Source organism: Phoxinus phoxinus (genome assembly GCF_949152265.1).
Source record: "Phoxinus phoxinus genome assembly, chromosome: 3".
NCBI classification, from domain to species: Eukaryota; Metazoa; Chordata; class Actinopteri; order Cypriniformes; family Leuciscidae; genus Phoxinus; species Phoxinus phoxinus.
The window spans coordinates 15,949,744-15,967,018 of NC_136878.1; the positions used below are offsets into that span (position 1 = coordinate 15,949,744).

Sequence of the window (17,275 nt, forward strand, 5' to 3'; positions counted from 1 at the left end):
ATGAGTAGGAGTGGAACTCTGTACAAGCCTAGAGTGGCTTCGTTCCCTCCTGGCATAGTTTTGTACTTGTACTAAACATGTGCTAAACAAATAAACTAAACTAAATGTTAAGTGATCTTTTTTTTGTTTTATTTGATAATAGTGATATGTGAATTTATTTTATGGTTGATATTAATCACTTTGTCTATTTGTTGATGGGGGATTGATTAATATACAGTGATTTAGTGATATCTATCTATCCATCTATCTTCTAATCCATCTATCATCTAATCTATTTATCTAAAAAGAATTAATTGCTTTAAAAAATATCACTAACCACAAACATTTTAACTAGGTATTTTTGGCTATTATGACGTCCTTTTATTAAAAAAAATATAGGCTTGTAAATGATTTAAAGAATTAGAATATATAATTAAAGGGGTCATGACATGAGAAACCAAATTTGCCTTGATCTTTTGGTATATAAGAGGTCTTTGTACCATTAAAACGTCCTGCAAGTTTCATAGCTTAAGACTTCCTCCCCATTATAAACGAATCCTTTATTTAATCAAGCTCTAAATACAGCTCGTTCTGGATCCATGGTAAGAAGTGACGTCACGGTACGAAGTGACGTACCAGCGTTTGCATATAGACCGCCTCCAGCACAAGACAACTACGCTTTAAGCGCAAGACAACTACGCTCATTTCGTATCGTTGTCGCGCCCGCGCGCTGCGCGCCTCACAAGTGTTCAGTTGACGGACAGCGAGTGGGTCTGTGTACAGGGAAATTACGATGCCACGCATGCAGATGTGCTGTTCCTGGCTGTGGACAAACAACATCTTTGAATACGCTGCGAAAGATCCAGTCGTCAGGGAAAAATGGATGCACTTTATTTTTTTGCGGATGTCTCAGTCACGGCAGTGTTAGTTTAAGCGTTTGTTCTATACATTTGAAGGATGACACTTTTGAGAACAAATCCCAAAATGATGCTCGCTTTGCCAGAAAACTGTTGCTCAAAGATAAGTCCGTGCCGACTATTCTGGGCTCAACAACGACGACGCAAACTGTAAGTAATGTATTTAAAACTTTAAACTACTTTTTAAATACGCTGAATCCGCAAATGTTCTGGCTGGGGGTGTTAATAATTGATGCAAAGGCACTGACGTTAGCCAATCATAACAGTGGGCGTTAACACTGAACTCTTAAAGGGGAAACACCCCCAAAACAGACTGTTTGAATCTGAGGATGAGAAACAGGGTGGGAAAAGGTCATAAATCACTACATTTTAAAAGTTTTTTGTAAAAAAAACTATAGTAATACTATAATTGCACCTAAGGGAACATAATAATAAAATAAAAAAACCCATGCCATGACCCCTTTAAGTATCTTTTTGACCGAGATTGTTATTTGAGTTGACATACACAATAACACACTTTTGACCTCTTTTCATCTTTTCGTTCCTGTACATGCTAAACTCACCTCTAAATTTGCTAGTTTATTAGTATTGCTCATCTTCCCCTGCTTATTACTCTAAATTGTATTTTCGCTTTGCATGTTTCCCTATTGCCATAATATTTGTAGCAAGAAATGAAAATCTCAGTGACAACAACATAAAAGATTTCCCACTACGTAAATCATAATAAAGTCAGTACAGCCGAGTGCTCAATTTTTCTACTGATTGAACGAATGAAGTGAAATTGATTTTGGCAACTCTTCCCATGTTGAGAAAGTTATGAATCACATGGCTTGCCCTTTTCTTTCATTGCCTGTCTGCAAAAGGCTACAGATGAACAACTGAAACACCACAAAGACAAGGTGCTACCTACATTACCTGTAGTAAGGACAAATCCTCAAGAGATTGGAGGACGTTTCATCTGACTTCCAGTCCTGAATCTGTAATGCACATGCCGATTGAATGCAAAATGAGGATGCAGAGGGACATCAGGCAAGAAAAATGGCAGTCACATTCACAAGTTTCATGGTGTTAGTTCTGAGATAAACTATTTCACTTTATGTAGCACCTATACCATAAATCTTATGAGGCTTTACATACACAGTACTTGCCCTTTTATTGTACTCCTTTATTGCTGGCTGTGCACTGGTAGGCCTGATGTGTTTGTGGGTTAACCCCTTTAGCACTGTACCATTATTTTGCTCTATATATTCTCTAAGGTCATTTCACTCACTCACTAATAAGCTGAAAAGTGTAAAATCCTTATACAGAGTTAGCAATGACTCTTTATGACCATTACAGCTGTGAACTCACACAGTACATACTGTACTTCGGTAATGATTTGCATTGAACAGCAAGGTTCACTAATAATAAGACATGATACTGTTCTAATTAAAGGGGCCATATCAGCTTTTCCTTGATCCTTTAAATATATCATGAAAATACCGGTATACTGTAACTTTTGAAACTTCTGCTCCATTTGTTGATACTATATGCCACATACATTTCTTAAAGATGTCTAAGAAAGAAAGAAAAGTAAAGAATTAATGTATTCCACATATTTCAACAGTTCATTTTGCTTTTTGAATAAATGTCTTTATTAACCAAGATCAAACAACATATAAAGCACTTTTGATCCTTAAAGTGCTTTAATTTGTTTTAATTAATTAATTAATTAATTAATGTGGCCTCCCTCTACATATATCTATAACTATAACGGCTAATATTTTTCACAACCCATTGTGCATTGAACATGGTGGATATGGTGGATGTGAGATAAAGGGGGTTGAGTAATAATCAGTAAATCTAACCTGACGAAAATATATTTATTCAATGTTATCCACATTATATTTAATCTGCAACAGCATTGTGAACTTTCATAAGGATACGTTTGGTACATTTTAAATGCATCATTATGCAAACACATGAGGAGAGTTCTACTACATTTCTCTCTGATATGGTAGGAAATGAAATGAATTGAATGTGGAGGTTTTTTACTGTGACAAGATTGACAGGGCAGTTTAAACGGTGATGGAGTGCATATAACTAGGTGACAGAGCGGTCCGTTAAAGACACAATTATGATGAAGTATGATGAATAAGCTTGCCCTATTATGCTAAACAAAAATTATGTACCTTTTTTCTTCACATAAACCGTACATACTTTCAGGGGATAGTATAAGTATGTTGTTGTTGATTCATAGTTGATTGATTAGTCCCTCCCTGTGCCTTGTTTTCCTCCTCAGTTATCCTGTGGATATATAGTCCTCTGTTGTTCTTGGTCTATTCTTGTTGATGTATGTGAGGTTTGCGATCTCCTGTTACTGACTATTCTCTAGTGATCTCCTGTAAATTTAGTCTATTTAAATAGACTATTTTTGCTTGATATTTCAAGTCGTCTTTGTGTGCGTTGGCTACCACACTTATCGATGATAACTAGTTATATTGATAGACTGCTTGAGTATGTTTCTAAAATTGGTTTTGGTGATTTGATAATTTGATTTAATAAGTACAAGTAAAATACATTTACCGATATAAAAACAAGTCAAAATACCTAGTGGCAACAGTATAAACATTGAAAAGCGCACTAGCAAATTTTCAGTGATTTAAATGTACAAAAGTCATTCCATAATGTCATGATGTTGCTTTGAAGTGATGCTTGAGAGAGCAGGATATTCTGTTTTACAAATATGTCTTGCTTCACTTCCTCAGTCCTTAAATCTCATCCTCGTCCCAGAATGTATCGACTTTTTTAATGACATTTTTACTGTACACAGAATTAACTGATTCATTTTTCCCCTTTTTCTTAACAAAAACTATAGTTTATAGAAACAAAGGAAAACTTTTCATTTTAAGTTTACCTTTTAAAAGGTTTAATTTAGCATTTTGAGTAGCAGTTGCTCAATTTATTGAGTACTTAGAAGTGTTAAAGAGTATCAGAAACCTTTTTATCATTTTGACTTGTTAAAAATCACAACTTGACACAACTTATTTTTTTACTAAAGATCTAGAGTTATGGACAGAAGTTCATATTGTCCTTGAGGTTCATATGTATATTATCCTTGCCTCTTTCACCCTTGGGGCAGTTAGTTCATGAGAGGCATTAGTCTTGTCTGATCTTGACTGATATCTTCTTACTGTATAATAAGGAGCTTGAAGGCAGCGTTATAATGGAATACCTTCTCTGTGACTTCTCTCTTCTTTTGCAAGGCTCTCTTGGCACATGCAGGTTTCAGTGATAAACTAAACTTTTCAGCAGCCACCCTCAGTGAATCTGTTACAGACTACCATGGTGACATTTGCACTTAAACATTTTTTGCGTGATTGCACAGGTAATCTGTTTCTCCTGATTGCATGGCTTGATTGACAAATGCTGCATAGCTGAATTAGCACCGCTGTTAATAGGAGAGAATGTGAATAGCAGTTGAAAGGAATGCTAATGAAAGTTATGTTTTGCCAATCCAATGTAAAGGAACCTTCAAGGCTTCAAATATTTTTGAGATTTCTTATACGCACATAGAAAATTACTGATTGGCCTTGGTAAGCAAGCAAGCACAAAAACATATTCATTACTAGTGTTATAAAGCAAGTTTTTCCAAATAGAATACTTTGTCTTATTTGAATTCTAATACAATAATTTTCTGTATTTTACATTAGAATTTGTTGCTTGATTTTGTGGTTATTCACACAGAACTGTAATCAAGTACTGAAGACCCCAAAACAGACTTTAGGATTCAGACTGAAATAGTGTGCATCAACAAAAAGTTCAAAATTGTAAACGATTAATTGCGATTAATCGCATCCAAAATAAAAGTTTGTTTACACATAATATATGTGTGTATTGTGTATAATTATTTTTTATATATATTGTTATGGAAATTTTACATTTAGATGCGTTTCTTTTACTTTTGTATGGGTACAACTTTTATTAGCATTGAAGATGTATTGTTTACTCATGAGCATTTAAAGGAATATAATCATATAAGCAAAAAGCACATTATTAGAGATATAAAACCAAGCTTTTAGAAATGTTAAAAGTTAGGACAAACTTTCAGGAACGAAATGTTCTCTGAGTCATGTGAAGGCTGACAATATGTGTGTGCGCAGTTTCGATCAGCTGTTAAGATCTGCAGCTAAAAGCAAGACACTTTTGCTGACATGACAAGTGTTCTGTCTGATAGAAATTATGTTGGACATGAGACCATGAGCACATGAGACCATGAGCTAAGAAGTCTGGGTTTAAGGTAACAAAAGGTTTTTTTACACAGGATGTGTTAGGGTATATAACATTGGCGAAAGGGACTAGCCTTCGCCTTCTCATGTCAGATGCTCTCTGCGTGAGAATGCCATGGGCCTTCTCATATCAGACGCTGTCTGTGTGGGAACGTCTTATTTCATGCATGAAATAAAATACTTTGTTTAATCATTTGAGAAACGACTTTGTCTCCTTCATCCAGGTTTTTGAATATTGATAATTTCCACAACAAATGGCGACGAGGATGGGATTGCAACACCGATGATCGTCGTGAGGAAGAACAGTTGACTGATCATCCCGAGAGAACACTCTACGGCTCAAAAATCCTCAAGCTTGAGGAAAGAGAATTGTTCAACTCCTCGCGGCGACCTAGGTGGACGCAATCCCAAGATTAAAGAACTCACAGGCAGTGAGACTCACAAGACGGTGAGAAGAGAATTTCTTATGTAGCAAATAAGACAAATTTTGTTGATTGATATTTGCGTATTGAATATTTTTTCCTAAAGAGTCACGTTTGGGATAAGCCTGATAGTAAGTTCCCAAACAGGTCTGGGATAAGCCTGATAGTAATTTCTCAGACCAGAAAACGTATTAAAATTTCCTTAAAAGGCCAGGTTTGGGATAAGCCTGATAGTAATTCCCAAACGTTTGAGATAAGCCTGATAGTAATTTCTCAAACACCAGACATAAGCACTTGTCTGGGAAAGACCTATATTGACGAATATAGGCAAATTGAAAGACCTTCATCGACGGATGAAGGCAGGGCGTGGTGGCTACGCAAGGGAAATTTAATACGTAAGAGGAGAGCGTGAGTGACCGCGCGAGGAAAAAATTGATAGGTAAATAATAAATAAAATACGCAAATATAAATTAACAAAATTAAGTATTATAGGGAAATTGAACAAACAAAATTGTTTAAGTAAAAATGGGTAACGGAAATTCAAAAAAGAAGGATGGAGAACAGGTTGATTTCTCGAAGGGTTCATACAAAATAATGGACAAAGTAATAGGAAGTTGGTATCATGAATATGTGCCGTATTTAAAAGAAAATTATGGGTTTAATGGGGGTTTAAGCGTGTCACATTTGACAAAAACCAAAAAGAATTGGTCGAATCACGTTGTCAAAGGGAACAAAGAAAGACATTATAAATACTGTGGGATAGTCATAGAAAGATGGTTGGAAGAGGCGACGCGCAGACAACAGAAACAAGTCTGTCGAGCCATCGCACCATCATTCTCTGACGAAGACAGAAAAAGCGCATCAAGAAAAGCGCTATCTAATCTTAAAAATGACTGCTCTGACTTTGCTTTTTCTTCCCCTTTTGACATCTGCTGTGCGAGACTGAGAGAGGAGGACGGGACGTATCCGGCTCATCTTCCACCTCCTGGCAATCCTAACCTGATTCCGGCTGACGCAGTGACACGGGGACATGCAGTTCCAAATGCTCCACTCCTACAACCACCACCGCTCTACAGTCCTCGCCAAGATGAAAGTAACAACGAAGCATCAACATCAGCAACACGCTCTGGGACCACCTACGGCGCAAAGCGGCCAAGGGACAACTTCGAGCAGATAGAAGAAATGGTGAGATCAAACCTGAGAGACTTAAGTATTCACCCACGAACTTCCGTGAAACGCAAATTGAGTGGGTCAACGAAGAGGCGGGAGCGTCTGCAACGAACGCGCCGACCATACCGATCAAAGAAAGACGGTGCAGACTCTGAGACAGAGGTAAAAAGCGAAAGCGAAGAGGATGACAACGAAATTGAACTTCAGGCACCTATGCTTGAGGTGGCGGGAGCAGCGGGACCCATTCTGGTCATGCGACCATGGACACAAGAAGAACTGAAAAGCGCGTCTCAACATCTGCCTAACCTAGAAGCGGGTGGGGCAAAACTGGGCGCTGATCTAGCCATTTTCTGCCAGGAGTTTAGACCGACTCTGGGGGAACTGTGGAGATTGATGGTTCTGAAATACGGACCAGTCCAAATGGCGAAGCTGTCAGGTAAATGGCCCGCGGATTCCCGTCTGAAGAACATCGAGTACAGCCACGAAGATAATGCTGATTATGTGGGTAAGGTCAATTCAATCATTTCAGCACTTTCTGAGGCGTTTCCACGAACTCTAGACGTACAGAAAATTCGTCAGTGCACCCAAGAAAAAGATGAAAATACGGAAGCATTTTTTGTACGGCTGAAGGAGTGCTTTGACCGTTATGGTGGTATTGATAAAAGACCCCCTGCAGCAGAACCAGCAGGAGAAGCCGTGGGGTCGGACCCGTACGATGACTACCTAAAGACTTTGTTTTTAGATGGCTTGGACAGTGACATTTCAAAAGCAATTCAAAAGAGCTGTGTCGGATGGCAATGGCCTCCACAGCAGAAATGAGACGACACGCAAGACATCATGAAAGTGCAGGGAAAAATCAACGCAGCCAAGCAAGACAAAGACCTCATGTTGGCCCTGGTGACAATGCAAGGTGTGTATATGGGCAACAACAACTCCAACCATCACCAACAGAACCAGAGAGACAATGGCCGAGGAAGAGGCAGAGGACGTGGTCGTGGTCGTGGAAAAGGACGAAACTGTCAACCATTTCAACAACAACGCAAAGAGCCCTATGATCCAGACAAATGTTTTCATTGTGGACAAAAAGGACATTGGCGTGATGAATGCCCACACGGCGAAGGCGGGGATCAGGCGGATTGAAAGGAGGAGGAGGGGGTGAGCGACGGGGTTCCTGTCTCTCCAGCTGATGAGTATAATTTACCTTTATTTTCTGATTCTGCTCTATGCAATGAAGACTTGCTTGCTAGGGTTTTCTATAAGACTCATATTTCTTTACCCCTTGATAGAAATGACTGTTAATGACGTATCTTTACTATTTCTGCTTGACACGGGAGCTTCCAATTTTGTAATTAAAGCCACAGAGTTTGAAAAACCAATTCCACTCTCTGGTAAGACGACTTCTTCCAGAGGTGCAACTGGTCATGTGGTCATAGAACAATATTTGAAAACACTTGAGTGTTCAATTGAAGGGGAAAAATAAAATAATAATGTGCATTGTTTTTTAATTACTAAGTCATGTCCAGTGAATTTTAATGCGAAGGGATTTTGGGGGTTTCTGTTCATTGTAGTGATCAGGGCGTGACTGCTGACATGAGAATGATGCATGAAAATTGAAAGCACAGAGGAAACTCCTCTGTTTGTATATGAATGGCAAATTTCTGACACATGTCTGACCACAAAGCGGCTCAGGACAGTGTTGCCATCTTCTGAATCTATGAGAGACTCGGATTTACATTGCACTTCTCATGTAAGCACTGATCATGATGATGAATATGCGCAGCGATGATTTAATGTTGACATAGAAATTGTGACGACTGACTATGTGTATTGGACTGACCAATGGTGTGTTTTGAATGTGAAATTGACTGACAAACAGACAGTGTTTTATGACATGGAAAATGCACAAGCCTCATATCACTGGCCAAACCAGTGAAGGCTGAATGGCGTGACGCGGGTCCCTTCATGGCCAGGTGCCATGAACTGACCGACTGGGTCATGATAGATCAAAAACGACTGATCTGCCAAAGTGAAATTACCGTTTGGTTCAAATAGCCATGTCATAAAACAGAAGTTTGAGAGCAGTCACAGTGTTGGATGAGGAAGTGAAACTAAACAGACCGAGTTTAACACAACTCCCTGTCATAACAGACGGGTTGGAGAGAGTTTCCAAAATGACTATGGGCTACTGATAAAAAAATAAAAAAAAATTATGTAGGTCTGATTGCAGATTGTGAGCCGATTCAAATAAAGCCTAAATCTGACTATAGGCAAAAGAAAATGCAGTATCCATGAAAAAGGAAGTGGCAGTTTGCAAGTGCCAGGCTCATACGTAGGGTAGTGATGACCTTTCTAAGGAAAACAGGACAACAGAGTGTAGCAGCGAAGGCTGCAGCTCGACTTCCTGTTCAGATAACCATAGCAATACGGCTGAATGAGGAACTAGGTGACAGAAGCGATACAACAACACGCTTCTGCTTATGATAAAGAGAAATGGAGGAAGGCAGGCCGGGAATATGAAAATGGAAATTGGGGCCCCAAACAATAAATAACAAACCATGTTTACCTTCTCATTTTCTTTCAGGTATATGCAAGTTTGATGCATGGATTGGACCATGTCTCAAAAGGGAGGATGTTTACTATTATGCAAAATAACTGATTTACCAAAGTTTTTTTCCACAGTGGCAGCAGATTTTTGCAGCAGATGTTTGATTTGTGGGACTAACAATGTGGGGAGGGGTCAGGCAATGAGACAGGTGGGGCATCCCAGGCCGCAGAGACCATTCTCACATGTAATGCTTGATTATATTGACTTATCAAAATCTGACAAAAAGAAATACTGCGTAGTGGCAGTCGACATGTTTTCAAAATGGGTAGAAGCCATGCGAACAGCAAAGGCAGATTCAAAAGGGGTGGCAAAACTGCTCCTACAAAAATTGTCCCACGATGGGGAAATCCTGAAAAATTATTAAGTGACAATGGTTCACATTTTGTAAACAGTGCAATTTCAATTTGAAACATTTCTGGGTACATCCAGAATCGTGAGGAGCTAACTTACATGAGAATGAGAAAGAGGGGCTGGGAGGCACAAAATCCTCGAACATTGCCTGACACAAGTCGGTGTGAAAATGACATGTTGCAATATTGTGTTGAACTGGATAAGGTGTTCTGTGATATCTCAAAACAGGTCCAGGCAGCAGTTCCAGAGCCAGCTGAGACGGCCCTGCACAGCATCCGGCCAGGTGATTTCGTGCTGATAAAGGATCTGAGACGAAAGCATTGGAGGGCGAAAAGGTGGCAGGGGCCATTCCAGGTTTTGCTGACAACTCACACTGCGGTGAAAGTCGAGGGGAGAGCTCCGTGGATCCACGGGACGCACTGTCGGAAGATACCAGCCCCAGCGGTGGCTGCAACGGAAGGAGAATCCCATTCACATCTAACGAGGCCCGAACAGGGATCAAACTAACCAGTGCTGCATGTCATCCCGTAGGTTACCAACTTGAAAACCACCGTCACTGGAGAGCAGATGAATCAATAGTAAGAGACGATCCTGCAATTTTAGGAGTGGTCAGAACTGTATCAAGGACTTTGTGGAACTTTAACGGCGTGGGCATTGGAATAACCTGTCTGATCATATCAACTAGACCTGCCCTGAGACCAAAAATACATAGAGAAACGGGACTGATATCGTTCACACAAGAACATTTTCTCGCCTGACAAGGTTGTACTGTGTGGCAATAGGTCACTAAATCTTATCCTCTTAATTAGTGTGGCTGTAAGCCTAGCACGAGATGATAGCATAGAGGTGAAAATGACAAAGGGTAAAGGGGGTAAGATGAGCATAATATGTGATCCTATTTCAGCAGTAGGACCTGGGTATAATCCAAAACGTTTGAACAAATGGGGTAAGGCCATGTATTTTTGTAAGGATCCATGTCAATGGCAATATGTGTGTACAGGGGTAATCAGGATGCTATCAGAGAGGGTCTATTGACCAAGGCGGGGTATGTCTCACTTCAGGGTCATTACATTAGAATGATGCCAGAGTTTTTGGAATTAGAAGAAATCACTGAAAATTTAGGAGAATTAATAGGGCTAATTCCATGTGCAATGTGGCAATTACTGAATGTGAAAAATTCTATAGAAATCAAATCAATATCTCCAAAGAAAGTCAAATGTCAGAACCCATCAGAACAAAGCACTAGAGACTTTGACAGGGTAGGGGCAGTGAAACCGCAATTAGGCGACGTATGTTTATGTAAATTAGGGACGCAACAAGGGGTAATAATGGCTGGTACAGCACACTGTAAAACCACGATAATCATGAATAATAACAAATGTATAACATATTATTTGAAAATATGCAAAATGTTAGGAATCTCTTGTTGTTTGACTGACGTCTATCAAAATATATCAGACATAATAGAACACATGAAAATGGCCATAGCCACTCCAGATGAAATGTCATCTTCACTAGATAATTGGTTCTTGGGCCTGCAAGGGGTGGACGAAATTGTTAATAAGTACCATTATGCCAAGCGGATGTTTGATTTTGATTTTTCTTTTGATGAATCCATGTTTAATGAATTGTATTTCTAGAATCACTGCTAAGGCAGTGACTGTAACAATGATGAGAATGAATCCAGGGGAATACACAACAGTGATACGTAGGGTACCAGAAGATGAAGTTAATGTTTCAGTGGCTGATGATGATGAGGAATATGAGAACGAGAGCGAACATGAGTTTGACTAGAAAATTAAGTAACTATGGGGAAAATTTACCTGTTTTAAATTACTATGATTATGGAAAAGTAAATGTCAAATTGTGTGTATGTTCTTTGAATGAACATGGGGTGGATTGTTATGGAAATTTTACATTTAGATGCGTTTCTTTTACTTTTGTATGGGTACAACTTTTATTAGCATTGAAGATGTATTGTTTACTCATGAGCATTTAAAGGAATATAATCATATAAGCAAAAAGCACATTATTAGAGATATAAAACCAAGCTTTTAGAAATGTTAAAAGTTAGGACAAACTTTCAGGAACGAAATGTTCTCTGAGTCATGTGAAGGCTGACAATATGTGTGTGCGCAGTTTCGATCAGCTGTTAAGATCTGCAGCTAAAAGCAAGACACTTTTGCTGACATGACAAGTGTTCTGTCTGATAGAAATTATGTTGGACATGAGACCATGAGCACATGAGACCATGAGCTAAGAAGTCTGGGTTTAAGGTAACAAAAGGTTTTTTTACACAGGATGTGTTAGGGTATATAACATTGGCGAAAGGGACTAGCCTTCGCCTTCTCATGTCAGATGCTCTCTGCGTGAGAATGCCATGGGCCTTCTCATATCAGACGCTGTCTGTGTGGGAACGTCTTATTTCATGCATGAAATAAAATACTTTGTTTAATCATTTGAGAAACGACTTTGTCTCCTTCATCCAGGTTTTTGAATATTGATAATTTCCACAACAATACACACACATGCATGTATATATTTGAGAAATATTTGCATTTATATACTGCATATATATTTTTATATAATTTATATAAATATAACAATTTTATATATAAATACAAATTTGCTTAAATATATACATGCATGTGTGTGTATTTATATATACAAAGTTATTATACACAATACACACACATATATTATGTAAACAACACAAACTTTTATTTTGGATGCGATTAATCGCGATTAATCGTTTACAGCCCTAATATGTACACAATTTCCAGTCATCTGAAAATTATTGTATCAATGGATTTCTGCATACATTGATGTCACGTATCAGTGTTTGTTTGTATTTTTATGTCACATGTCTTCCTTTGTTCTGGTTTACCGCCACTCATCAGTTTCCTTGGTAACCATCATTAGTTCACCTGTCACACCTGTTTACCTCGCCGGTCTTGTCAGCTGTCTCTCGTTTTCCTGATCGGTTTCCCCTTAAGCCCTGTGTTTAACCTTGGTCATGGTCCGATCTCCATCCTACTAAGTGTGTGTGAACCTTCTGCCTGTCTATACCGGTTTGCATTATATTGTTAGTAAAAGTTGGCATTGGAACTTTTGATTCTCCCTTGTATTTTTCTGCCTGCACCACACCGTGACAATTGATCTGATATTCGACAAACAATTATTTTCTTGTCTTTATTGAACACAAAATCTAAAGTTTTACAGTACAGGCTGGAAAAAGTGTAATCTACCATTAAGTATGTCTACATATTTTGCTTTATGAAATTATTTTCAGGACAGTTAAGCAGAATTCTCACTGGTCTGGTAATGTTTTTTTTTAATGATTATTCTCTTGTACTTTGGTTTTTAAATAATTCTCGAATGTAAATCAGTATTCTTAAATACAGTATAATTAATATACATGATGTATAAATAAAATAACTTTTAAATTGTAGTATGGGGTAAAATCTTAGAGGTCCCAATAGTTGGCTTTTGTTTAGCATTGATTTTAGATTGTTTATCTTTGTGAGCTGATCTTAATAATGGTAATGCTGGAAAGGGTTACAAAAGTACTTCAAAGCTTGATGTTTAAAAATGGTCTATAAATAGAGGAAACGGCTGCACTTCTTATGAGTGTATGTCCTGCAAAAGATGACCATCCTGGTTTGGGTCTGCTTTGCCGCCTCAGGGCCTGGGCAGCTTGTAATCATCATCGGGAAAATGAATTCCCAAGTTCATCAGGAGAATGTAAGGCCATCTGTCTGGCAATTAAATTAGAAGTTGGGTGATGCAACAGGACAACTCAAAGCATAAGAGTAAATCTATAACAGAATGACAACAGAAAAAAAAACAGGCCTTCTGGAGTGGCCAGGTCAGTGTCCTGACCTCATCCTGATTGAGATGCTTTGGTAAGAGAGCAATTCACACCAGAAATCACAAGAATATTGCTGAACTCAAAGGCTATTTGTAAAGAGGGATGGTGCTGAATTCTTCCTGATCGTTGTGCAGGTCTGATCCACAATTACAGGAAATGTTTGGTGGAGGTGATTGCTGCCAAAGGAGGGTCAACCAGTCATGAAATCACACATTCACATTCCTCCAGCACTGTGAAGGTTTGCATGGTGTTTCTAGAATTCTATCATTGTTTGAGTGTTGGGACTTTTTTGAAGGGTAAATAAAATGTTATGACCAATTTATGTAGAAATCAATATTAATTACGAGTGGTCCCATACTATTTCCTATATCTATTGAGTGCTTTTTGATGACCATTTGATGAAAAATATAGAAAAAATAATACTGTGTAGTATTATTACCATTTAAAATTTAGTTTTCTATTGTAATGTCTTTAAAAATTTATTTATTCCTGCGATGGCAAAGCTGAATTTTCAGTCTTCACTTTGGAAATCATTCTGATTTGGTGCTCGAGACATGACATTTCTTATTATACTTTCATATTATTAGGCTACATTATTACTTTTTAGGATTAATTGATGATTAGAAAGTGCAAAAGAACATAATTTGTTTAAAAAAAAAATTTTTTTTTTGTAACAACGTAAAAGTCTTGGTTCGGCTTGTGGTTTTAACACATCTAATCTTATTGTTGCACAGTTTATTAAACAAGCAACAATTGGAAAAAATAGCACAAATGTTACTGTGGTAATTTAAGATTGTTGAAATAACTCCACATTATTAGCATAATAAAGAGCTGCACATAATTCATGAAGATCAAATAGAATTAAATTTAGACACCCTTAAATCTCACATCCTAACACACTATGTATCCTCCTGTTTTGTTGTATTATATCTTCAAAAGATTTCTGAAATGTCTTTTTCATTTACTCTACTTTAATTGATTCTGGAAGTAACTGGATCACTTGAACAAAAAACTAAGGTCTCTAACCAGATTTTAGTCCATTAAACCAAGGTACAATGAGAACATTGTGTATTTTGATGCCACACGGGACATTTGCCAATATCTATGAAGACAAACTGCTCCTTATCAAAAGTTTTATTAGAGGCAATCATGTAAAAAATACCACTAAACCCTCTTCTGATACCACAGCATATAAGGAAAATGACCTGAAGGTCCGGTTCATGTTTAGTCCAATTGCCTCCCAGCAGCTCTAAATGTGTTGTTTACCAAGTCAAAAACACTATAATTGTATCCTTTAAAAGCCATATGGGTCCTAATTTATTTCCTCACACAGACAATTGTACCCTAAAAGTGGAAGACGAGAGAAAAACACTTGTGGTATCCATGGTGATGTCTTATTCCAAGTGCCGTCACTGCTGTGGTGTCTGTGTGGATCTTGAGGCAACAATTCAAATGTAGATTACAGAATCTACAAATACAAGTTTAGAGTGCTCCAATCAAATCTAATCATACTATTTGCTTCTCATACTTGGGAGTTGTTATAAAAGTGTTTTTCAGTCTATCCAACACAGAGGCGGGTCTGTCTCTATTCTGGCATTTTACATGCATTTTACAGTCAAATGGAGAATATTCGTGCAGCACAAATGCAGTGTTATTTCTTATAGAAAAATCTGTGTGTTGAATCAACACAAAGGTCAGAAGAGTGTCATTACAGGCATGAAAGATGTGTCAGATTTCACATGCCTCCTGTGGGGAAATGTCAGAGAGATCAGTGAGTGACTGAATTCAAATGTCAGGCAATATGGATACAGAGGGTATAGGAGAAACTGTTCAAACTTTGTTTACATTACATCAAAATGAGCACTTGTGATGACCTTTAGTCAAGTATTAAGTCCAGATGGGTTTAGTGACAGTGTCATCGGTGGATTTGTCCAGATAATAAATTACATATTTAAAAATGCTTTACAACTGTTAGAAAGTTTGGGGTCAGCAACATTTCTTTTTGAAAGAAGTCTCTGGTGCTCATCATCAAGGCTGCATTTGTTTGATTAAAAACAGTAAAAACATGCTATGAAATCGTGAAATATTATTACATTTTAAAAGAATTGTCTTCTATTTGAATATTTTTTCAAATGTAATTTATTCCTGTGATGCCAAAGCTGAATTTTCAGCATCATTACTCCAGTCTTTATAGTCACGTGATCTTTCAGAAATCATTCTAATATAACGATTTGATACAAAAACATTTGTTATCAATGTTGAAAACAAGTGTGCTGAATAGTATTTGAATAACAAATCTTGAACTTCAAATTTGGATGGCTGTCTTGCTTCACGGAGTTTTGTTTTTGTGTTTGGCTCACATTAGAGCTCATGTAAACCCTATGAAGCATTTGTTGTGTTTGAGCATTGATAATAAGAATCAATCATAATTCGTGTTTAATGGCTCAGCTGGAAAGATAGAGAACCAGATTTGTTTCATTCTGCGAATCTGGCAGTGTTTGAAATATTCTCACGTTTTTTTTTTTAAATCAAAGTAAGCAGGGGGGGGATCACCCGCATATCATAATGAATAGAATAACATTTTATTAGCGGACTCCCAACTGCTATATTCACCTGATTTGATTGTTTAAAAAAAGTCATAATGTAAAATTGTCACTTATTAAAATGCTTATTTCATATAGCTTTAAGCATTTCATTATAACATGCCCTTTTCTCTTTTAGCATGGCGTGTCTCACTGCATTAAATGTTAATGTGATTTGTTTTAAAGAATTACACTTACATAATTGTGAATCAATACAAGGCCCATAAAACAGAGCAAGCACAGCTAATGGCACCTTTTCTTTATCTTTGCAAGGAAGCATATCTTAGACTTAATTAAAAAGACCTTGATTTACCACCCTTATCTTTTGTAATCATGTTAACCAATTGTTGTCTAAAAGCTCATTAAGAGTATGGATTTTAATTAGGAACCTTCTTTATGCTCTATATATCACTGACTCCTCAGTGACTTCTTGTGAGCAGACGGTGAGATCCATCTTTATCAAACTGGTGAGGATTTGAAAGCTTGTGAGTGGCTCCTTTTTACTTCATTTTATTTACTTGTTTCCCCCTGTATACAGCTCCACTGATGCAGCATGGAAGGGGAGATATACTGGGAGAATAACTATACTTTAAACGCACTACTGCAAGTCACTTTGGATTAAAGTGTTGGCCAAATGCATAACTGTGTAGTTTATGGCAGATAAAACCAGAGTAAATTAGATGGGCCAACCTGACCAATGAACATTTACTTTCCAAGCAGACACTTTTATTGCAGAATGTTTTATTTTAGGCAAGAAATGGCAAAACGAATATAGTGATATGTGTGTTTTTGTTAGTTGTCATTTTTTATTTTGATGTTGCCTATATTATTTTAATATAGTTCAACAATAAGAAATGGCTAGCACATATAAGTTAACATGAACTAACAATGAAAAATACGGTAACACTTTACAATAAGGTTTCATTGGTTAATTAGTTAAAATAAACTACACTTCTAAAGTATTTATTAATCTTTGTTAATGTAGATTTTATCATTTACTAATACATTATTAAAATAAAAAGTTTTATTTGTTAAAATTAGTCAATAAATTGTGAACGAACATGAACAAACAATGACCAGCTGTATTGTTTTTAATTAACTAACGTTAAC

At 37.4% G+C, this 17,275-nt stretch overlaps 2 protein-coding genes and 1 long non-coding RNA gene across 4 annotated transcripts in view; all 3 read left to right on the forward strand.

The window, feature by feature from the left end:
* unc5db (unc-5 netrin receptor Db) overlaps positions 1–17,275 on the forward strand; it is a 220,024-nt gene that overhangs the window by 41,011 nt on the left and 161,738 nt on the right. The window lies entirely within an intron of this gene.
* Positions 5,475–12,172, forward strand: LOC306995410. The gene is made up of 2 exons (XR_013796845.1): positions 5,475–5,612; positions 9,941–12,172. It is a non-coding gene; the product is annotated as an uncharacterized lncRNA (long non-coding RNA).
* On the forward strand, positions 5,579–8,149 carry LOC306995409 (uncharacterized protein). The gene is made up of 2 exons (XM_079606996.1): positions 5,579–5,698; positions 5,734–8,149. Exon 2 carries the CDS (start codon positions 6,112–6,114, stop codon positions 7,573–7,575), a length of 1,464 nt encoding a protein of 487 aa, XP_079463122.1. The 5' UTR covers positions 5,579–5,698; positions 5,734–6,111; the 3' UTR covers positions 7,576–8,149.